The following is a 22,792-nucleotide window of genomic DNA, read 5'->3' on the forward strand; positions in this document are numbered from 1 at the left end:
TTGAAAATTAAACCATGTAAACCTATTCTGATATAACTTCTAAATACAATTACGAACCTGAAAATAATCATAATATTAGCACTTTAAAGGAGAATTCCAGTCAATTTCAATATTCAATATTATTTCCTGTTTTCCGGTGAAGTCCACACTAGTTGAAAGACACCCTTCTGTCACATCTACTGCAGTCAAATTTGCTGTGTTCACTTGGAAGGAATAATTGAACATGGGTAGGCACTTGTAATTACATTTCAATTCATTTTTCTCTCTACTGACAGACCTCCAAATTTACAACCAACAGAGCTACGTATTGAAATTGACCGGAATTCTCCTTTATTGCTTTGGTTTTAAAGGATGACAGAACTTTGACTAATACCTCCTTCTTTTGGCCATTACTCAGCCCTATGTGCTCTTATATGTGTTTACATTAGGTTGAACGTTGTTTAACGCACTTAGGGCTTGAGTCCTTCAATATGCCCTGAGCATGCTTAGTTGGGAAAGCCATGAGACATGCAGCATCTGGTGGAGATGCGCTCTGACTCATCTGAATGCGCAGGACACTAATGGTGACTGCCTGTTTTCAAGAAAATCTCAAAATTTGATTTGCTTTTTGTTTGACAGTTTACTTCTGTCGAGCACTTAATAAAAAATATAATTGTTTGTGTTCATAATTGCTTCAATCCCTTAAAACGTAGTGGTATTTTTCTGTATACACTTAATCAATTCTTCTTCTATTGTACTGTAACGCTCCTCGCCCCTTCTCTTGTTTGCTTATTCTAGCCAGCTGCCCCCGAGCCATCCCGCGGCTCCTCCAGAGCATCTCAAAGAGCCGCTGGCCTACATGCGCAAGGCTCAGGTCAGTCTGTCTGCTCTTATCTCCGTCACTCTTCACTTGTTCTTCTACCTCTCTGACGTTTTTTTTTTTGCCTGCCGAATTCAGAGATTTAGCGCCTGCTTTTTTATCACGTAGGTATTTGTAACATGGTATCTGAAGCCGTGTGTGTGTGTGTGTGTGTGTGTGTGTGTGTGTGTGTGTGTGTGTGTGTTGTGTGGTGTGTGTTGTGGTGTCCTTGTCTGTGTTTCTTGTGTGTGGTCCTGTTGTGTCTGTGTGTGTCTGTGTCTGGGTGTGTGTGTGGGTGTGCTTTCTTACACAGGCCAGCTGGGAGAAGCGTGTCCTTAAAAGCCTAAACAGCATGAGTACAGAGCTTGGAGTGCCTCTGGCTCGCATGGTATCTAAAATATTGTCAATCACAGCTAACATATGATAATTACATTACTTAATTCAATATCTATGCAAAGGCCTTCAATTTTGCATAATGCTAGAAGCATCTTTAAGCCTGTATCATTTTTGGACAAGAGCTAGTCAGAAAAAGTTAGCAATGCTTCTGTAGCCGTAGACTGCTAATTAGCAGGCAGGGCTGTTTGAAATCAGTTTTATTACTTGGTTCTGTGCCCACACAATTGTATTTATGACCACATTTCAGATTTGACATTTCCAAGATTCTTTCTGTTTTGGCTGTATGACATTTGTTTGTTGAAATCTCCTCTTTCCGCCCACTCCACAGAGGCCCCCAGTGGAGCAGAAGGAGCTCACCAACAAATGGAACGAGATGGGCACAGATGAACCAGGTCTAGACATTACCCAGGGGTTTGGCCCCTGAGCAATCTGCCTTTTATGAAAGATTAGTGTTGATGTGTCTGTGCGCTGGTGCATCAGCCAGACACTGGTGTATCATCTTAACACATCTTCAAACCAGATTAACCACTTCCATGTTTGCACTTTAGCTGGTATTTATCCAGGGTTCTCTTAGGGACTGGGCTTGACTCTGCACCATCTGAAAAGTATATATTATGGTTTCCAGGTTTTGATTCTGGTGTTCTGTCTTCTTCTTGCCTATATCAGGCTTCAAAGGTTGAAATCACAGTCTTTTGGCTTAAGTGTATGTTAAATGTACATTTGTAGGAGGAATGCTTGCAGTATATTGATATTTTATTTTTGCAGATAAAAAACATTATTAGCATTTAGTCTCAGAAGACAACAATGAAAACCTCTCGAGGAACCAACCATTTGCCCTTCAAGCCAGTACTTTTACAAAGAACATTGTAACCTTGTGTCCTAACAATGCTATCACAGCTCACTGCCATTTAATAACATTTAGGATGTGCCGTCTCCCGGCTATAAACACTTTGGATTGGGAATATAGAAGCTGTCCAGACTCTTGGACGGAGCTACGATAACGAGCAGCAGCCCCCCTTCTGTCCAAACCTTAATGTGCCCTCGTTCTAGGGATGACACAGCACTTTAAATTACTTACTACTCTACAAAGACATGGAAGTCCCACTTAAAGCTGGCTGAAATGGGCCTCAGCTGTCCTGTATTGTTGTTTTCACTTTTATAGAAGCGTCCAAATTGAAGTTGATTGTCACAAATGTGTTCTGAAGTATATTCAAGTTTATTAAATGGATTTCATGGTTGGATTAATTTGTGTAGTCTAGGATTTACATCTCCTAAACTTGTTCTGGAAAAGCATATACGTAAACATTGTGTCCACGTATCAGCTGGAAGCACCACTTATAAAGTGTCCTCTGTACAGTAAGTTGTACTGTCAACTAATGTATTGTAGAGATGCATTAATGCCTTTGTGTCTCTGCAGATTTAACTCGCTTTAGGCCTGTATATGCCCCTAAAGACTTTCTGGAGGTAAGCAGATTTCTTGCAGCTCAGAGGATTAGTATTCAGTGTAGTTTATTTAAGTTAAAGAAGATCTTGAATTTTAAGAAAAAAAATGAATTCCTTTATGGTACGTTGTGTATGTATATCATTGTTTTCTACCCAGGTGTTAATCAGCTTGCAGAACCCGAATCATGATAGCAGCGAGGACGTCAGTGTCAGGAGCCACTGGGGTCTCATCCAGGTTCCCCTCAATGTCAGGGACATCCCACAGCTGGTACCGACATATGTGGATGTCTGATTCATTATGATTGCTCATCCATGTGCATCTATCTGCTGTCCCAGAAAATGAAAAATGCATTTGAAAGCAACGTATGTGATCTGTTTGTTTTTTGTGTTAAACTTTTAGAGACAAGCGTACTCAGAGCTGAACCTGACCTCTGGGCAGTTGGGGATTGATGACCATGCACACATCCATCCAGGTATTCACAAAAAGTGCAAATACACTTCTTCATGTGCCATAGTAGTAGTAGTAGTAGTAGTTGCCATTTTGGGAAATAAACTAATACTTTTTTTTTTTTTCTGAGAGGTAGATTAGAAGAAGAAGAAGCCAGCTAGTTCCATGGTTTTCTGCATCTTGTCAGCATGACATGTAGAATGCAGTACAATGTGTAGCTGAACAATTTCCAGTTACTGGTTTGGGCATTGGGCAGCTTAAATAACTATTCATAGTATTCAACCTTTAGAGGACTTTTTGTCCTATTGATTATGTTGCATATAATATATGATTGGTAATAAAAAGATGTTCATTCAGCAGCTTGTTAATATCAAGCCTAAACATATTTGTTCTGCAGTAATTAATCAGGAATAACAAAACAAGTGTTTACCTAATGAACTCCGGGGTTTAATGGTGTGTATACCACTCTGGCCTCTCCTGTGCCACATGGCTGTCTGGGTTTTCTCAAACATTATCTCTGTTAAGTCCAGATATTGACATTGTCACAGCCTGGTGTTTAGGCTTTAAATAGAATTGTATCCACCGTTTGTAAATCAAAGCGGTAGCATTAGTTTGAAAAACTGAGCCACTGCCAGGTGTTTGTTAATGCACCTGTTTTGTTCTGTCTTTCTGTGCAGACTTGTTTGAAAACGATTATGTTCAAATGGGGAAAAAAGGTCAGTGTTTGGTTCTTGGATTTCAATTGTTTCTAAATGTATTTCTGTAAATGGTTATTTAAATTATTTAATCACAATATGTGCACAGTGCATTAATGTGGGACATTGTATATATAAACTGATATTAATTAAGTACAAATACTAGATCTGCAAGCAGGTATACCGTGGTCCAACCACCCAACGCAACTCGGAACCAAAAGCACCAACCAGAGGCTTTCAGGACTATTAATACGTTATCACTATTTATTAGTCATCATTAGTGCTGATTTAGTCACCCCCCTTTAACTCAATATTAAGTTAAGGAACCTGAGGCTACAGTTGCAGCCTGTAGTCTGCCTTCTGGTTTGTAGTTTGGTGTTTTATATTTGTAGTTACAAATATAAATGTTACAGATCTGGTTTTATTTTTTACATTACAGAGTTTTTTTCTGTTGATCAATGTCAACAAATGTTGACAAACTATCCTTTGAAAAAGAATAAAACCTGAAAGAGAGAGGTAAATACTTTTTATAGCCACTGCTATAAAGATGTTGTGAGGATAAATTAGTTGCATATAGAGTACATGAAAGAATACATCCAGTATACTTAGAAATATCAGTGTGATTCACTCACTAACCTCCACGTATGTCAGCTCCTGCCATTAATGAATCCTCTTTGCTGTCTCAGGTGAAGTAATCGGCACAAAAGAACACAAATGGCCCTGCTATGAATCCAGTGTAAACACCAACTTTATCATAGACACCAATCAGATATCAATTGATAGGAGCCTTAAAAACACATGCTGTATTTTATATACACAGCCACAAAGCCCTGGCCCACTAATTCACCATAGGTTGGCTGTGTGTTGGCTCTCGAGCTCTGACTTGTAGCCCCGGCTAAATGTTAAGTGCACTCAAAAAGGAAATTTAAGAGCCGTGAAGTATGTCCGTTTATCTTATAACTGGCTGGCACCTTAATTCAAGGGCTTTGTGTTTTTGGCTACTGTCACAACAGAGATTTAGGGTGGAATGGAGATGTGAGAGAAGTTGTTTTCCAGCACACGCCTAAGTGTTTTTTGGAAAGTTATTTAATAATTACCATTATTGGAATGTCTGTTTTGACTTTTTATGTTCCTAAATTTACAGAGGAATATGATTAATCAGTGTTATGACATATTTGTAGTAGTTTTCACAATGTATCTTGTGTTTTTTTGGATCCCTGCTGAAAGATGTTTTATTTCTGTCCTAATGGAGGTCATCCCTGAAAACAAACCTCTTAACAGTGTTAGCGTTGTCCTTCAAGACATGCAGGTGTTCATTTTCCCAGCCGCTGTTTGTACATATTATGTAATTCTGCCAGCAACTCACGAGACTTTCTAATAATTCTTGTTGGTCTGATGCATTCTTGGCTGGCAAGTCAAATGTATTGAATTAAATTGAATTAAAATAGATTTAATATCATTTATTTGATGTTTATGAATTTAAACAGTTTTAACTTCATTTAATATTTGTTTGATGTAATGCATGTATTTCAACTCAATTCATGTGAATTACATTTAATTAACTATTTATTTTTTTGTTTTTACTCTATAAATAATAAAAATTTGATTTCATTTATCTTCATTTTATTATTTATTTATTTATATTTATTATTTGTGTGAATTTTTCTTTTAGCACTCGCTTGGAGAAAACATCTGTTCATGTATTTCTGCCTCATGCACCCTTATTCTCTTTTGTGTCTACACTTTTTTCTTTTTTGTTCCAGTGGTGTTGGAGCAGGACAGTGCAGCAGCGCAGCAGTACAGTAGGCAGGGCTGTTCCACCGGGCTCCGGGCAGACCTGTGGGCCCTCATCCTTAACTCTACTAACCAGCCACAGGTACTATATACACACACAAACACACAACAGAGTGGCATCCTAAGGGGTGTACCCTGAAGTGAGATTAGTGGGTTAGCGAGGTATGTTGATTTTTTTTGTTTTTTGTTAATGTGTTTTTGTTCAAAGGACTTTAAGTTTCATATCTTAAGTTTGTATTTTTATACATTTTATTTATCAGAACTTTAATATATTTTGATGTTCCTCTGTTCTGTTGTGACAATAAAACAAATTATATTATTTTAGTGAGAACTCATAAATAACTGCAAATAACTAATGTTAGGGAAATCTGGTTATGTTTTTTAACGCATTTCAGGATTAAAAAAAAAAAATCTACATACTGTACATCAGCCGATATATCGGCATATCGGATTTTTAAAAAACCAAATATTTGTATTGGTATCAACCTTAAAAATCCTTTATCGGTCGGGCTCTACTGTCAAACTTGTTTTGTGGTGGTCTGTGGCGGCTGTCAGCTGTCAGAGTTTGTGCACACACAGCTGCAGTGATTCCCAAACAGCATGTTCACTACAAGGTGAAGTTTTCACAGTTAATCGTCAGATCTTTTTTGGGCTTCTTGTGTACTTGTTTGATTGGAGAATTCTAATTGAACTGTTACTTTTGTATTCTGGGATTTACACTAAAAACCAACATAGACACCAACTGACCTGCAAAATAGTGTGTGTATTAACCCCCTGTCCTGTTTATCTTAGCTTTATCTTAGCTGTGGCTTGTCCTGTGTGTACAAATGCTAAAATAATCAAATGCTGGCAATTTAGCACAGTTAGCTCAAACAGAGCAGCTGCCTGCCTGTGTGGCAAAGTTCTGTGTAAACGCTGGAATCCAGAATCCCCCGTTGAGGCCAAGTTGATAAAACAATGCTTGTCATGGGAAGATGGATTTCTGAGGGAGACTTACTGAGGTCTGGAGAGTGTTAACATGGCTCTGGACTGCTCAAGGGCAAACGGATTAAAAAGTCAGAGTTGGCTAAGGAAAGTATGTGCATTGCTTCTGTTTTTTGGATTAGTGTAACCTGCATCTTGTTAATTGCTTTACAAACACCAAAAGAACTAATGTGAAGTTCTTTGTCTGTTCATCCAACAAAAATATTCTTTGAAGAAATACTGTGAACAATTATTGCTATTTAGGTTAAATACACGTTAAATAACTTTGAGTGAGTTCATCTGTTTTTTTCAGAGAATACTTAGTCTGGGTGGTGTCACTATTCTCTGCCATCTTGCCTCATTATAGGTAGATTATATTCTTTACGAATTACAGTAGGGAACTGCCACGACCCTTATTTCCAATATACATTATATAGCCACTTTCAAGTATTTTAGCATAACTTATTTTCAATCTTCCACTGATGCTGTCCATATTCCCATAATGATTTTTAAGTTTTCTACCTCAGCTCTCAAAGTGACCACTCTCTGTTTCTGTTCTTTTCACATCCGCAGCGCTGATCTGTCTTTAACCGGAGACACGTTTGAGTTTAACCATGTGTTCGGAAACAAGATACTCATCCATTTAGCTTGGTTTAATCCTTATGTCATTGCTGTCAGAATACATACTTGATTTAACAGTATTTGTTAAGAGGGTGATCTTTTACAAACCATATTTATCAGACTGACATTCACTTTGTCCAGACAATCGCATTATAGGATTAACACCAACTTTGTAAACAAACATTTTGTCAAAAATTCAATTTATCAACAAGACCACACATACAGGGCTCTGGATATAATATTCATGCAAGGTATTGCACGCATAAATCATGTTGGATCTCTGCCGTTCCAGGATGTGATGCATTATGAACAGCTAACGGCTGGAGTTATACAGCATGACCTGCTGGTGGACAACCTCATCTATAAGGTACACTCCTCTACTCTGTCACTGTTTATGAAGCTGCATAGCCAAGATGTTTTAGTAAATTAAAGACACTGTAAATGTCTTGTCTTGTCCTGATGTTATGTGTTGAGGACCACAGTGGAAATAACTCCTGGAAGTTATTGTTTTTTTTTTTAGTCTCGATTGTTTTGATGTCTTTTTGTGTGTAAGGCATTCTCGATACAATGAAATAAATCAAATAAAATAAAAAATATCTTTGACTTTTGAGAGCTAATTTAATTCCAAATCCCCTGCCCACAAGGATGTGAAGCTCACCGCCAGTAATGACGACTACTACTTTGTGTTTGAAGATTTCCTCTATCAGGTAGGGTCTGCTCTCTCACAGTTCAGCTCTTCATTTCTAATTACTTACCATAATAGTACTCTTGCCATATATACTTCTGTTTAAATTTTTAAGTGTTCTCTTTAACATCAAATATCCAGAATAAAATAGGCAACAATCACCTTTATCCTAACTGAGCCCTCGTCCCACCAGTGAGGAGAGCACAAATACAAAAATCTCTCATTTTTAATTACTAAAACTGTTCTAACTTTATCACATAATTGTTTGTTTACAGAACCTAAATACACAAAGCATGTAACCTTGACTCTTAAACCTTAACTATTCACAGTATATAAAGACAATAGGTCTTTATCACCTCTATTTAAGAAGTCAGCATTTCAACACAATAACATGGGCTCCTACAAATTATTAAATGGAACCACTGGCTATTCAAAACTAAACATCTTCATTCCACTTAATAAGACCTTATTCATTGTCCATGATTTATTTGTCACTGTCATGTTAGAACTGTCACTGCATGACAGCAGTCCTATTTACCTAAAGTTACCTATTCATCTCAGATGAGGGCACGACCTGTGATCTTTAGCTTCTCTGGTAGTCATTGCTCTGTTTGCCTTGGGTGCTGAAGCATATATACTCGGCAACCAGTTTATTCAGCAGCTGTTAATATGTCATGCTCCTTGGTGTGGCTAACCGATGAGTACACAGGTGTAGCAAGAACAAAGCTCCGTTATCACTGTCAATATTAACTGACGGGAAACTCTCTAGGCACTGAAAGAATCCACTCATTGTGGGGTAAGCATAGATTCACGCAAGTTATGCTCGAGGAAAGTAGAAGAAGCTTAAAGAAGTGAAATCTCCCATGCCAATGTTTAAAGAGACGTCAGATAGTGGATGTTTATGAGCGTTCATATATAGTGTATTAAAGTAAATACCTTTCATTGCAAGATATAGATCTAGTCTTTCAAATTGCATGAAGTAGATAAACATATTCTGAGATATTCATTCAACTAATGATTTTTAAAGATGAACATTTATTCAACTTTGTGCTGCCTCCCAGTATACAATCTATCACAGTCAAAGTTTGACGGTAGACCACCCTGTTTTTGTCCCCAGCAACTAGCTCAGACAAGAGGCAGTCTAGATTCACGTGCTATTGCCCTCATTTGCCGTTGTCATGCCTTTGCCCCGGCAACAGCCGTGTCCGTGGACATTTTGTCTTCAGGTTGTTGGTCCATCCGTACGATCTGTCCTATTCTTGTAAATTCTATATATCTTCAGGACCCCTTGGAGGAAATTTCTTAACATTTGGCACAGGCGTCCATTTGGAATCAAGGATGAACTGATTCAATTTTGGAGGTCAAAGGTCAAGGTCCCTGTGACCTCACAAAACACGTTTTGGTCATAAATCAAACATCTACAAACTAATTATGACAAGATTTTACACATATGTTTAATAGGATAAAATTATGAAGTGATTACTGTTATATTCAAAAGGTCAAATGTTAACTTCACTGTGACATCATAATGTTCTGCAAAAAACTCTTTTCTTGCCATTATTCAACGTCATAACTCATGAACAGAACGGGAGACATTTGCTCAGATACTGAATTGGTGACCGTGATCTTGGGTGCCCACCTTGAAACCGTGGTGATTGTAAAGATCCTCCGTGCTTCCGGGTTGCAGATGTGTGTGAAGCATCCATGTTTCGCCAAAAAAATACACTATTGTATGAGTGTGGATGGACATGGATGTAAACTTGACTGGTTGGCAGAGACGTACAACCGCAAGCTGGCAATTTTAGTTTTTAGTAGTCTCCTATTAATAAACTCTGGAAATGACATAAATTCTCAAAAAAACACATAAATTGGTCTGTAATGGTAAGGGCTCCCACTTATAGGGTCATTTTGTGAAACAAGCTGTAACCCAAGGCTCTGTTAATGTCTACCGCTGGCTCCAAGTGTGCGGCTTTAATAGATTTTTTTTTTACCCAAAAGGAAGGGCAAGGCTGCTCAAGGCCAGAGCAAAAAACAAGTGCATTAACTACATATCTCCTTTATCCCCTGTCGTCAGGCAAGGATAACATTACATATTGTGCAAGTAATCCATGCGTGTGTGTGTGTGTGGGTGTGAGCATGTAATACCAACTGTGTGTTTGCAGGTGTTGCTGTGTTTCTCCCGAGACACCGCCGTCTTGGAGCACTTCAAATACAACAGTGCCACTCCTCCCAAATCCTTCATCCAGGGTGAGACGATGTGGCCTTCACCAAGGACACACATCACATCAGCACATTAACTCACAGGAGGGCTACTTAACTCCGATGACCTAATGGACCGTGTCTGCACACAGATACCTGTGCATGTGCATGACAGTAGTGATTAGGAAACTTACACTGTACTGTAAGGCCAGTTTAGTGATTGATCTGAGTGTCTGTCTATTAGGTAAAGGAGGAGATGAGTGTGCTGTCGTTTATCCTCCCAACGGTGAGCCTGCCTCATGTAACTTTACAGTCACATCATATTATTTTATATAGGAAACAACAAAAATACATTATTTTTAGATATTTTCTTACTTATTCACATATAATATTTTGGTCATCAGTGAAAGTTTTGTATAAAGACTAAACTATAGGCTGCTTATCTGCATTGCTAATACTGTAAATGTTTGTGTATTAACTGCTCTGACTGAAAAATCTAATTTGCACAGGTGTAATCCCTTTTCATGGGTTTTCAATGTATGGTGAGTATATTTTATTTTGCAGTTAGTTTCCACACTTAACTTGCTGGAGCAACACTGCAGGAGCAGGTTATAACTGTGTGCGTGTGCATTTGCCCCACAGTGGCACCTTTGTGTTTCTTGTACAACGAGCCATCCAAGCTGTACAGTGTATTCAGGGAAATGTACATCCGCTACTTCTTCAGATTACACTCCATCTCCTCCTCTCCTTCGGTAAACTGAGTGAATATGTTTTTTTTGTTACTACTGCAAATTGTCAAGATCCAAATATTCAGTTTGTGTATTAATGCCTGTACATCTATCTTAATGAGTATGCTAAACTTGTGCACATCTGTTTCTGCAGGGGATTGTGTCTTTGTGCCTGCAGTTTGAGCTGCTGCTCCAGTCCCACCTGCCTCAGCTCTTCTACCACCTTCGACAGATTGGGGCGCAGCCGTAAGTATCCTGTACACACCGCTTCATCCCCCTGTCTATGTGGCCCTGTGTTGCTCAACAGTTGAATGGCAAACTTAAAAAGAGTCATTCGTCCACTTACAATACATTACCTATCTTTTCAATGATACATGCAGTGGTGGAAGACGTCTTCAGTAAACTACTGATATCACACTGTAAAAATATGCAGTTACAAGTAAAAGTCCTGCTTTGAAAATGTTACTCAAGTAAAAGTATCAAAGTATCATCAGAAAAATGTATTGAAAGTAAAAGTACTTGATGCAGAAAATCCTCACTTTGAGAAGCTAAAAACGATTCCGGAAACAAATAGTTCTGTCAATCATTGTTTAATTAACTAATCATTTCAGCTGTAACTGTAGGCCTGTACATTGTTGCGTAGTTTAATTTAATATAAAATATAACATTTTATAACTACACATATTTTGTGTGCAAACATTTTAATTTGTAAATTAACTAGTTACTAAAGCTGTCAGATAAATGTAGTGGAGTCAAAAGTACAACATTCCCCCCTCTGAAATGTAGTGGAGTAGAAGTAGAAAGTGCCATGAAAAGGAAAGACTCAAGTAAAGTACAGTACATTGCTTGAGTAAATGTACTTAGTTACATTCTACAACTGAATACATGTAACAATGGTACTTGACCTTTATGTGACCAATCTTTATCGCCATGGCAACTTACTCCCATGAAGGACTTGTTCTTCCTGCACGTGTTCCTGTCTGCAGTGATAAATCTAAGAGACTAGCCCTTCATGAAAAATGTTCAGCATTTCCACCATTGGCTTCATTGAAATCATATATTCATCTTCCGTCCTTTAAACGGCAACTCAAGTTGGCCATAAAAAAAAATTCTTTCTTACTTTCTTTCCCCTTTGTGATAACTATTTGTCTATTTCTATCCAGGTTCTTAAAACTAGCTTGTATTTCTGTGTTTTGCTGTTGCATAGAATAGGAGGCACATACACCTTGCACACACATTTCTGTGATAAGCTGCTGCCATCTAGTGGTTATTGTGATTACTGGAATCACAATTTCCTAATAATAATAAACCACCTACTCATGGATCCATAAGATGCAATGGTTTTGCCCCCAGGTTACGCATAGCCTTTAAGTGGATGGTACGTGCCTTTTCTGGCTATCTGTCTACTGACCAGCTGCTTCTTCTCTGGGACCGAATCCTGGGTTACGATTCACTGGAGGTAGTTGCAGGTAAGAGTGGTTGCACTCATAGTTGGCTACAATCTGTGCAGTAAGAGCCTTGATATTTGTATGGACATTATTATAATCTTCCAAATCCCTGGCTTCACTTATCTTATTTCCTTATTTCCCCACATGCCATCCTCTACTTCTACATGTCTGTTGCTCTCGGAATACCCCCCCCCCCAAAAACACACAAATGCACACCTCCTTCAGTCCTAGCAGCCGCTGTGTTTGCTTTCCGTGCTGAGAACCTGATGGAAGTGACGTCACTTGCCTCAGCTGAGGTATGTTCATCTCACAGTAGATTTGTGTGTGTGCGTTTGAAACTCTAGTCCTCTCCTTGTCCCCCACATACTCCTGCAAGGCTGTAAATAGCTGTTGATGACCAGCCAGTACCAGTAACCCAGTCTTCTGCATGCACGTCTGAAAAAAATGGCTAGCTGGACACTTAAGAACCCCTTACCCTCTTAACCCTCCCTGTGTGCCATCATGCCAACACTCCCTCGCTGCTCTACTCCAATCACTACACCACTTTCCACTGAAAAGGAACAAACTTGTTATTTTAGAAAGATTGGACAAGCCTTAACTGATGACATCTTTTTACCCAGAATTGTGTTAACTTTAATGTTAATATCTAATATGTTAATAACTAAATGAGTGCATCCTCGTTAAGCTTCTGCACTGCCACTTGTTTTGCAATATAATAGTAACCAGTAATGTTATTCTTGTGCATGCCTGGTCTGTATACCACGCCCACTCCAATTCTGCGGTCCCACTATCATATTACGAAACCAAGAGTAAACCATACGATGAGTCGCCTCATTCGCTCCCCCATCCTCCCCTTCCCCTGAGGGTGAAAGGGTTAAACTACAAAATGACGCATGGGGCGGAAGGCTGATCTGCTTCTCTAAGATGCTGGCCGGCACTATTTGCTTGCTCATTTACCACCTGCCCCCGCGGATAGAAGATATCATACATACAACATACTGCTCCAAATCTTATATTTAGAACCTGAGGCCCAGTGTTGAAATATTAAACCCTCTCTCCAAACATGATACTGTTCTCTAAAATTTTAATCTCCCACCAATCTTGAAATATGTCTCTGGGTGAGCGTGTGCTTTATAGGCCTTCTCACGGGCTTAGTGGGCAAAGGTATGATTGCTTTGGTCAGGAGGGGTGTGAATTTAGATGACAATTCTTATTTGTGTTTTGTTTGACATACTCACTGCAGGCTGTTCTCGCCGACCTTTCAACTTTGAAAGTCATGCCGCTCATCCAGATTTTTCTGTTTGCCACCGCCATCTGAGGAGCATGGAAACTACAGGAATATGAGTCCTGGTACATACATACCGCTTGGAGCATAAAGAGACACTCCAAAAATGCCACTTTGCAATGCCATTACCACAACAACACTATAAATCATCCATCTAGACACGCCAGGTTAGAGTGTGGGATATCAGGAAATGATGAACCTCCACGCATTACAGACTTTATCTTGCACTAGTTCAAGAAAAAAGCCAAACCTCTTTTTAGCATGAATGCACCATACATAGGGAGTACCTGCTATTATGTTATTAAATGTTTTTTCAATCAATTTATCACATGAAATTGTATGAGGTACAATACCAGTGAAATGTTATCCCATCAACTCCTTCAACTTGTGCATGATTAATCATATTTAGTATGTAAGTATAGCCTACAAACCAGTTGGGTTAAGCTAACCTCCCTAAGCTATGGCTCCCTAAGCTCTGCAGGAAAGATGATATGCACAGCAGTGCTTGGATCAGTTGAGAAGCTCATCAGAAGACCAGTTGCATGAAGCAGTAATTGTATCGTGATAGCAGCGTGCAAAAGAGAACAACAGTATCTCCAAGCTTGGAGAATGAAGTGTTAATTAGCTCCTGCAATTTACTCTGCTCTGTAGCTCCTGCTTGTTATAACACTATTAGATGATGCTGTTGCTGATACATAAGCAGATTGGAAGCGTGCCCCACTGTGTTGACAGAAATAGTCAAGCTGGATTCACATGTAACTTGGAAGCTGCGTTATATACCCATAATGGATTGTATTTATGAAGAAATTGCATATTACTGCTTAAGGGACATTAAGCACCTCCAGTGCCAGTATTTTGTTGTTCATTATGAACATTTATTTAAAATGATTTATTTAATTCCTAAATGTATTCACCTATTTTGTTGTTTTGTGTGTATTTCACCTTTAATTTTAATGCAATCAAATCATATTTTCTATATTATTAACAGTATTCTTTGTCAGTCAATGCCAGTGTCTTTCATCCAACACATTTAATGTTCATTGTGTCCTCAAATAACACAATTTTAAAAAATTGAAATAAAATTTTGTTAAATCCCTTCCTTGGGTTATTGAATAAAGCTTTAAAAGGCTTAGTCCTTGGAATGTTTGGCAGCTTTTCAGTCGGTCTTGCTTCAGTACTTTGCTGCCCCATCTTTCCTTAATTGGATATTTCTCTCAGTTTGTGTGACATTGTAAATATTTGGACAGGACGTACTATATTTTCAAAGCTCACCTTAAGCATTTCTAGAGAAAGCAGAAAAGGTGAGTGACAGGTAGCAGCCTTGACGTTCTGAACCCCCATGCCACCCTCCACTCACCCTCCTCCTACATGTGTGTGCATGTGCTCAATTCCTCCCTGGTTGTTGGCTGCCTTCCTCCCTGCAGCCCCCTCTGCGGGCTCGTATCGAATTATGCTGTTCTTCTCTTTCGTCTCTCCCTGCTACATCTGCCACCTGTTTACTAGGATACTTACAGCTGACTCTTTTATCATGAACCTCCTTTGCCCCCCAAAAGTCTGTTCCTCCTGAGACAACTATTACCTGCTGCATAGTTCAGTCATAGGTCCCTCCTAGTGGCTGATGTGTTGTTTTGCAGGTAAACTGTGAGGTTGGCCATTGCTGAAAGATTCCTCGTTGAAATGAAATGTTTAGCTTACTAATAGTCCAAGCGTTTTGTAAGAAAAAAGGGGTGAATCTCACACAAATTGCAACAGAAAATCCGATAAATGTACTGTATATTAATCCTTAAAGTCTCCTCTATAACATATAAAAAGTCCTAAGAAATCCCCCCCATCCCGGAATGCTATGTGGACTAGTCAGAACCTCCTCCGCACTCTGAAGGAGGGTCTGGCAAAGCGAGACTAGTGTCTAAGTGACTAATGTTAAGCAAAGTCTTTGACATCTTTTGAAATTTGTGGTCCAGTATTGAATGAAGACTGCAGTGTAAAAAAGTCTATCTCTGTAGAGATCCTTTCCATAATGTTGTCAGACACTTGTCTGCCAACATTGTTTACATTGCAGCCTGGTTAATGGCTGCTGGTTACAGCGTTCTAACTCAATACTGGACCACAGATTTAAAAAATGGCATAGATTTTGGTTCACGGTAGTCAGTTAGACACCAATGCATAGGAAAATAGGTTGCAAGTGGAAAAATACTGAAACATTATTTAGGCAGATTATCAGATATTTAATTAGACAATGCCTCATTTGCATAATTAAATATAAAAGTTCTGGAAAATTGTAATACAAAAAAGTATTGTCTTAATGTAAGTTTTAAACAGGGGAATTTTCATGCTGATATCTGTTAGTTAAAATATTTCCCCTATTCACCTGTAGTGTCTCCCCTTAACCTGGGCTGTAATGGGAAATTGGCATCACCAATTTCAGTACTCTTTAATACTTTCCACCACTTGGATTTCTTTGGACTTTTGTATGTTACAGAAAAGATTTTTATGAGACTTGATCAGTTGAAAGAATTTCTGTTGCAATTTGTGTGGGGTCATGTTGCATAATGCTTGTACTAAAAGTGTTTAAAACAACTATGAGGTTAGATTTTTCAACTAAAATTGAGTATTACAGTGGAATAGCCCTATGCAATGCCCCTGTCCCAGTTGTGTTTAGACAGATTACAATTACTTACCAATGAAGATGTATCCAAAAAAAAGAAAATTGAGGGTATCAAGAAAAGATTAAGAAATAAATCCTAAGAATTTCATTTCAGCAAACCGAAAACAAGGTTCATTTATGGTAGTGCTTTCTCAGAAGCATGCGTTGGAGTCGATCTCTAGTAGTTCGGTATGCAACAACATGAAGCAGAAGCCAAATGAGCACAGCACACTACTCTTAACTACTTAAGTGATGTAGCCTCATTTTTCCTTGGTCCAGCTTTTAGTGGAACAAAGCTGCTGTTTCTAGTGGGTGCCCAAAACATAAGATTTTACATCTTTCTACATCTGAGTCAATATTTCTGTAACGCATGCCATGTGCTGGGAACCAATTAGACTCTTTTAAGGCTAAAGATTAAACTACATTTATACTGCTCATTTTTAAATTCAGACTATAGCCAAATTAAACATTGTCAAACCTATCTTAAAAGTAAGCTGCAGTTTCAGATACCAAACCTCAAAAAGTAAAAGAAGGACGGATTTGGTAATAACTTATTGATAGCTAATATTTGTTTGTAAATAGTGGTTAATAATAACTAGTGTTGTTATTAGTAGTCTCTGGTTGGATGGGGGCATATATTTGCTATTATTATCAATATTTGGTATGATTAAAGGTAGTAGTGGTATTGGTAGTTTGGGATGGATTTGGGGACTCCGTTAAGGCCCCCAGAATTTCCAAAAATGTGTGGAAGCAGATGGCTTCAAAGTTAATAGCATGGCTTAATCAAGACAATTGATACTAAAAAAAAACAACGTTATCATCCTTTAACAGAGATTTATTTCCCGGGCTGAGCGATTCTTCAAAAGTGACAAAAAAAAGTGCTGTCGGAACCAGCCAATCAGGTTCTGCCATGTTGGGACAGTCGAGCCAATGAGAGCGCTTAGCTAGGAGGAAAACTTGCATGCCCTGGAGCCCCCGGAGTGGGGAAGTGATGAACAATAAAGCGGGTATCATCCGTCCTCCGCGTCACCTTGACAAGAAAAATACGGAACAAAACGCTATGTTTCTGAGTGAGGAGAATTCCTATCCATGATATGGAGGCGGTTCAACACTTCCTCTTAGCTCGGCTAAAACACCCGGCAGCAGTGAATCGTGTCACCCATTACCACCGCACGAAGCCCGGGGTAGGAAGTGATGCTCAGCTGAATTTCACTGAAATCAAAAACAAATCACTCCGCTTATGTCTTTCTCGAGGCAGTAGTCGTCGCCAAATTACCCCCCCTCTCTCCCTCCCTCTCTCTCTCTCTCTCTCTCTCTCTCTCTCTCTCTCTCTCTCTCTTCTGATGCCAACGCATTTTGCATACTGACTTCCGCCCCGCTCGGCTTTCTCTCCCCAGTCTGCGTCGGTCGGCGAGCAGCTGATATGACAGGAGGATACGGTATCACACACGAGCCGTGAAAAGCTGACTTAAAAACTTCATTTAGAAAGTAGGCGGATGTCGTGTGCGGTTGATATAGGTCGGAAAAGGATTAGGGGAAACGGAGGGAGAAGAAGCGAATGTATTTTTTGATGCGATGGGATTTGCTACTTTCGTGTGAAGAGGCGGACCTATGAGACGCTGCGAGTTCAATATGCTGAAGCTGTACCCGGTGTTTGTATACTGTACGTGGAAGTACAGAGACTATTTTCTTCCAAGTCACAGGCCTACGTAAGGATTTAATACAGCACTTGATATTCTTTCTGGCTCGACAGATATCCACGGTAGAAAAACTACTACCATTTGGTCTGGTTTTTTTGTGTGTGTTGACAGGGAATTCCTTCAGATAGGCTGCATGTGCTTTGCTCCTTTGCTGTCTATTCACTACACGGTCTTTTTTGTTAGATAGCCTAACACATATTTTTTAAATTGATATAAATTAGACATGGGGGACTGGCTTGTCGTAGCTCGCTGTCACCCCTCAGAAACAGACAGTAAACCTATTAGAGGCTAGTCCTTTTTTTTTTTTTAAGGGGGTCTTATTACGAAGTTGTCGTTGACCCAGGATGAACTATTATTTTGTAGGTCTTTCTTTTTAGGGCTTTCTCACCGCAATTACTGCTCCCGTTTTAGCTGTTAGCGGGTGGGTTTGCAAATTACTCTACTGCGGGACTGGTGCATTTTCCAGGTGTCTCTTTTTCTCGTGACACCTCACTTGTAGGCTGCTGTTTAAAAAGACATTTTTTTTTTTTGGGACTGGCCATTACTGTGTTTTCCAGTCTGACATTTTTTTTCTGGATTGCCCCAGTCCCAGTCCCACGGATACGAATAACTCGCTTTTCACCTCATTTCCCCACCATGAGTTACATCCTCAAGGTATTGAATGTTTTGCTACGTGGACTCGTCATCTATGCGGTACTGGGCTTGGAGGGCACTTACTCGAATGATCTACCCAGCCACTCGTCTGATGCTGCAAATGTAGCCATCACAGGTAAGCGCAGTCCAGTTCTCCATGTATAGTATAACCCAACTATCCCCCTTCTCCCCCCCCCCCCCAGTGGTTTTCTCTGGGAAAGCCGAGGAATCTCCTGCGCAGGGGACTAATGAAAAGTGATGCATTTATTGTCGACAGTCACCTTCCCCACCCCCCCCTCTTCTCCCCGTCTGTACTGTACATTGCTGAGGAACGCATGACATGACAGGAATGTAGGATGCATCCCCACTGAGGGTATTTATTATAATTGTGCCCTTCACGTGTCACTCAGGAAGCTGTAGATGGCAAACCCACATATATGGTATATATGGTATATCTTACATATATGAACAATAATAAATACACACATGCTACAAGATGAGAATTCCCTTCTAACAAAGGAAGGCCACCTAAATGCTCTCTGTTTACATTAGTAGGTATTTTGCTGAAAACCACAGGTGACCCTCTGGAATTGTGCTATTGACATGACCTAAGAGAGAAGGATTTCCATACATTTGCATCTTGTTATAGGCCTAACTAGGCAATATTGATTCGTGAAACAGACTTCTGTACACGATAGCTGCATTAACATATGAAAGAAGACGTGCACAAAGTGAAATTTCTTTTATTTTATGTTTGATTATTTAACAGGAGCGATACAGATACATGTAATTACATAGAGGAAAGTTTTGCAGCTGATATGCTACATTTGGATTAAAGCAACTAAATGATTCAGGATAAAAAAAAAAGAACATAACGGATAAACCAGACTGTCCATGTGTGAATGTACATATGCACATGATTGCTATTGGCATATCATTTTGAATGAATATATGTGGGCATACAATTGTGAATGAATGTATGTGGGCGTACAGTATGTGACCAGTGGATCCATTTGCATCTTTGTTCTTGCATAGCCCTAGTTTTACTTGTATATTGAAAACTTTAAATTTCTGCTGGCATATATTTAGTGCAAGGCTACTTTTACCCCCCTAGTTGAATCTGATATCAGAGATCTTGACATAACGTCGTGCTGATGTTAGTAGCCTAACGTCTCTTAGTTGTTATTTTATGTTATTGAAAATGTGGATAACTTACTTTAATATTCTTTGAGAATCTGCTTTTAAGATGAAAACCACCTGATTTTATCCACTCAGAGATGACTCACTAACATAGACAGTGTATTTCAACACCAAACAATACTCAAGGTATCTGTGGTCACTGGTGGACATGTAAGTGGTGGGAACATTTATATAAATATGAACTGGACAGTTTGTTAGAGCTCTGCTCTCTGTTACTGTAACTCCAAACACAAACTATAACTACTTGGACAATTGAGGAGTTTTGTATTTTTGTACGCATTAAACAAACAAGATATAATTATGTTTTAAAGTGCTCATATTATGCTCTTCCTTTTTATTGTGTTATATATGATTTTTTTGTGCATGTTATAGGTTTACAAAGTGAAAAAGCCTAACGAGTGTCACCTTGTAACACACGTTCTAATGCTCGTCAAGCTGCTAGCGTGGCACACCCTCATACTCCGCTTCTGACTGGCTAGTAGTCCGTACCTAGCTACTGCATATATTCAACACCCAACAAAGATGGAATAGAGGTGAGATGCCTCATTCTAGGACTGCTTATAAAAATATTAATCACCATTATTTTGGTCAATATTAAAATCACGATTATTTAACACAATTACTAAGTAACCTTTGGATATAATGGATAGTGTCCAGAGTATAATCTTTTAGTGTTCCTTATCTCACAGAAAAAGTCTTTGGATCAGAATAAAAATCTGTTTTACTACTGTGAGTCGGTTCATCTTTTACAGATATCACACATAACTTTACACAGCTAATGGACAATTCCAGATACATAACACAATATTGCGTCACACGTCACATTTTCACTCACAGCCCTACCACACTCTGTAGCTAGAACAGAGAGCTCAACACACAGGGTGAAAAGAGGAGCTGCAGCAATGTGCAGTACAACAAAATATGGTGTTTTTTGAAAACAAAACCATGTAAACCTATTCTGATATAACCTCTTATTACAATTATGAAGCTGAAAATGAGCATAATATGAGCACTTTAACAAGGGAGCATTACATGTGATGTTAGGAATATGAGATAAGAGGGGTATCAATCATCTCATCTAATTTTGGAAAAAAAAAAATACTTATGTTGCCAAAAAACTATTCCTTCCAACCAAGGTCTACTTATTGTAAAAACTTTCTGGAGCTTTTAGCTGCATGTCATGACCCACATCAAAGGATGAAATTCAGTTGAGATTATACAGTTGACCACACTTAAACAACGGTTATAATCGCCCCTCCCTATATGGCCACCTGTTATTATGTGATTAAAAAATGTAACGCTCAAGTCAAAAACCATCTCCATGACAGCTGAACAAACTCCACCCGCTGCTGAATGCAACTCAAGTTGGCTGAAAGCGGGTTAGTGAAACGTCTACCTGCAGCACTTTCCTCCGCTCGCTCACCTTCAGGCTGATTATCAAGCGTGAGTCAAACAAGTAGTCACTGATGCAAATATTAGCAACTAATTCAAGTAAAATCCCATGAAGCAACATTTAAACCACACATTTATTGACTCTTTTGCACTTTAGGCTGTGCACAAATACTAAATGATCTCTGAGTTGTACTGCAAACGTTCAGAAGATGCCCACATGGCCATGTCAGTCGAGGTCTGCAGTATATAGACTCATCTTTATATTTATGTTCATCAACACATCTACCATCTACCACCTGCCGGTCTGTTAAGGCTGGCGGAGCAAGTAATAAACCTAGGCCCAGCTGTTGAGCATTCATGACTGTCTGTTTACAAGTTTTAAGCAGCTCTTGAAAATAAACCAGGGATATATAATATATTCATGAATAAGGAAAGAGCACCTTGCCCTTTTACACAACAATGAGCTAGTGTAAAAATGAGCCACGGGACAATGTCTCCATGTGAACAATGAAGTGCAGTGAATGCAGGGATCGTGGTGACTTAATTCAGTGTCAGTAAACATGACCGCAGCGTTACCCATTTCCCAGCCGGCTCCGTGGAAAGGTCAGCTGGTTTCTTACTGGTCTGGGCGTCAGGCGGGGAAAACACAAGTCTGTGTGTGTCTCTGTGTTCATGTGGCTCCTGTAAATGCACTTTCCTTAATAGATTAACAGCTGCTTAAGTGGATCTTTAATTGTGTTTGTGTTGCTACTTAAATGTCTTTTAATCACACTTACCTAGGACATTTACACACTAGGGATGTCACAAGAACCAATACTAATAACACCTTCCCGTTCTAAAATGACAAAACACCGACGATGCCCATTTTTTGAAGCGGGGAACAGATTGGGATTTGTGCAGTGCCGTACATCCTTGTCAAACCGGAGAGAGGAGGATTATCATCTTGCGCATGCTCACAGGTTGTGTACCGACAGCTCCCCTCCTAGCAAGCTGAGTTCCACCAATCAGAGGCCCCACTGTGGGATTGTTCAGGGTTGTGGGTAATGAAGTACTTATCCAAGACATCGCAAAAGAAAGACAATTATCTCAAAACAAGGTTGGTGGGGCACCCAGATAGCTCAGTTGGTAGAGCGGGTGCCCATGTATAGAGGGTTTACTGCTCGACGCAGCCGGCCCGTGTTCGAATCCAGCCTGAGGCCCTTTGCTGCATGTCACTCCCCCTCTCTCTCCCCTTTCGTATCTTCAACTGTCCTGTCAATTAAAGGCCTAAAATGCCCCAAAAATAATCTTTAAAAAAAAAACAAGGTCGGTGCCGCATGAACTTTTGACATCTATACAAGCATATACAATCGCTTAGTCATGTTGTAGCTGGTTTTAAGTCCACCATCGACTGTCACGATTTTATGGCTTATACTGTCAATGGAGGAATTGCATTGCATTTTTAGTTCCGGAACCCGCTGTGGGCAGGACTGTTGAGGTCTATACGCTTCAGAGTGTTCCGGTTGATACATTCAGAAGTATACAGTTACGAACAAGTGGCCGAAGTCGCGCTCTTTTACTTCTGGACATATCTTTTGAAAAAATATGAACGAGAGTCAACGGGGCAGATTTTACCGACCTAAAAAACGGCATGGTCACTGCAAACTCACTGTCCTCTCTTTCCTTTCTTTTTACAGCCCC

At 39.4% G+C, this 22,792-nt stretch overlaps 2 protein-coding genes and 1 long non-coding RNA gene across 4 annotated transcripts in view; 2 read left to right on the plus strand and 1 right to left on the minus strand.

The window, feature by feature from the left end:
* tbc1d19 (TBC1 domain family, member 19) overlaps positions 1–14,472 on the plus strand; it is a 16,629-nt gene extending 2,157 nt beyond the window's left edge. The window contains exons 4-21 of the mRNA XM_032499242.1: positions 778–853; positions 1,152–1,226; positions 1,563–1,626; positions 2,652–2,698; positions 2,835–2,945; positions 3,078–3,150; positions 3,803–3,841; positions 5,584–5,696; positions 7,491–7,565; positions 7,843–7,905; positions 10,046–10,130; positions 10,327–10,368; positions 10,592–10,624; positions 10,725–10,834; positions 10,965–11,056; positions 12,164–12,279; positions 12,484–12,554; positions 13,502–14,472. Of these exons, the coding sequence (XP_032355133.1) occupies positions 778–853; positions 1,152–1,226; positions 1,563–1,626; positions 2,652–2,698; positions 2,835–2,945; positions 3,078–3,150; positions 3,803–3,841; positions 5,584–5,696; positions 7,491–7,565; positions 7,843–7,905; positions 10,046–10,130; positions 10,327–10,368; positions 10,592–10,624; positions 10,725–10,834; positions 10,965–11,056; positions 12,164–12,279; positions 12,484–12,554; positions 13,502–13,576 (1,360 nt within the window). The 3' untranslated portion in view covers positions 13,577–14,472. The remainder of the gene's footprint in view (positions 1–777; positions 854–1,151; positions 1,227–1,562; positions 1,627–2,651; positions 2,699–2,834; positions 2,946–3,077; positions 3,151–3,802; positions 3,842–5,583; positions 5,697–7,490; positions 7,566–7,842; positions 7,906–10,045; positions 10,131–10,326; positions 10,369–10,591; positions 10,625–10,724; positions 10,835–10,964; positions 11,057–12,163; positions 12,280–12,483; positions 12,555–13,501) is intronic.
* Positions 14,473–15,976: 1,504 nt separating this feature from the next.
* Positions 15,977–22,792, minus strand: part of LOC116669414 (uncharacterized) — a 17,101-nt gene continuing 10,285 nt past the window's right edge. The window contains exons 2-3 of the long non-coding RNA XR_004326777.1: positions 20,674–20,678; positions 15,977–16,101 (exon numbers count right to left, since the gene is read on the minus strand). This is a non-coding gene — a long non-coding RNA (uncharacterized LOC116669414). The remainder of the gene's footprint in view (positions 16,102–20,673; positions 20,679–22,792) is intronic.
* stim2b (stromal interaction molecule 2b) overlaps positions 17,516–22,792 on the plus strand; it is a 45,427-nt gene continuing 40,150 nt past the window's right edge. The window contains exon 1 of one of the 2 annotated variants that reach the window (XM_032499241.1): positions 17,516–18,656. In XM_032499241.1, the coding sequence (XP_032355132.1) occupies positions 18,524–18,656 (133 nt within the window). In that variant the 5' untranslated portion in view covers positions 17,516–18,523. The remainder of the gene's footprint in view (positions 18,657–22,792) is intronic. The other variant, XM_032499240.1, reaches the window with a different exon arrangement.

Source organism: Etheostoma spectabile, chromosome 19 (genome assembly GCF_008692095.1).
Source record: "Etheostoma spectabile isolate EspeVRDwgs_2016 chromosome 19, UIUC_Espe_1.0, whole genome shotgun sequence".
NCBI lineage: Eukaryota > Metazoa > Chordata > Actinopteri > Perciformes > Percidae > Etheostoma > Etheostoma spectabile.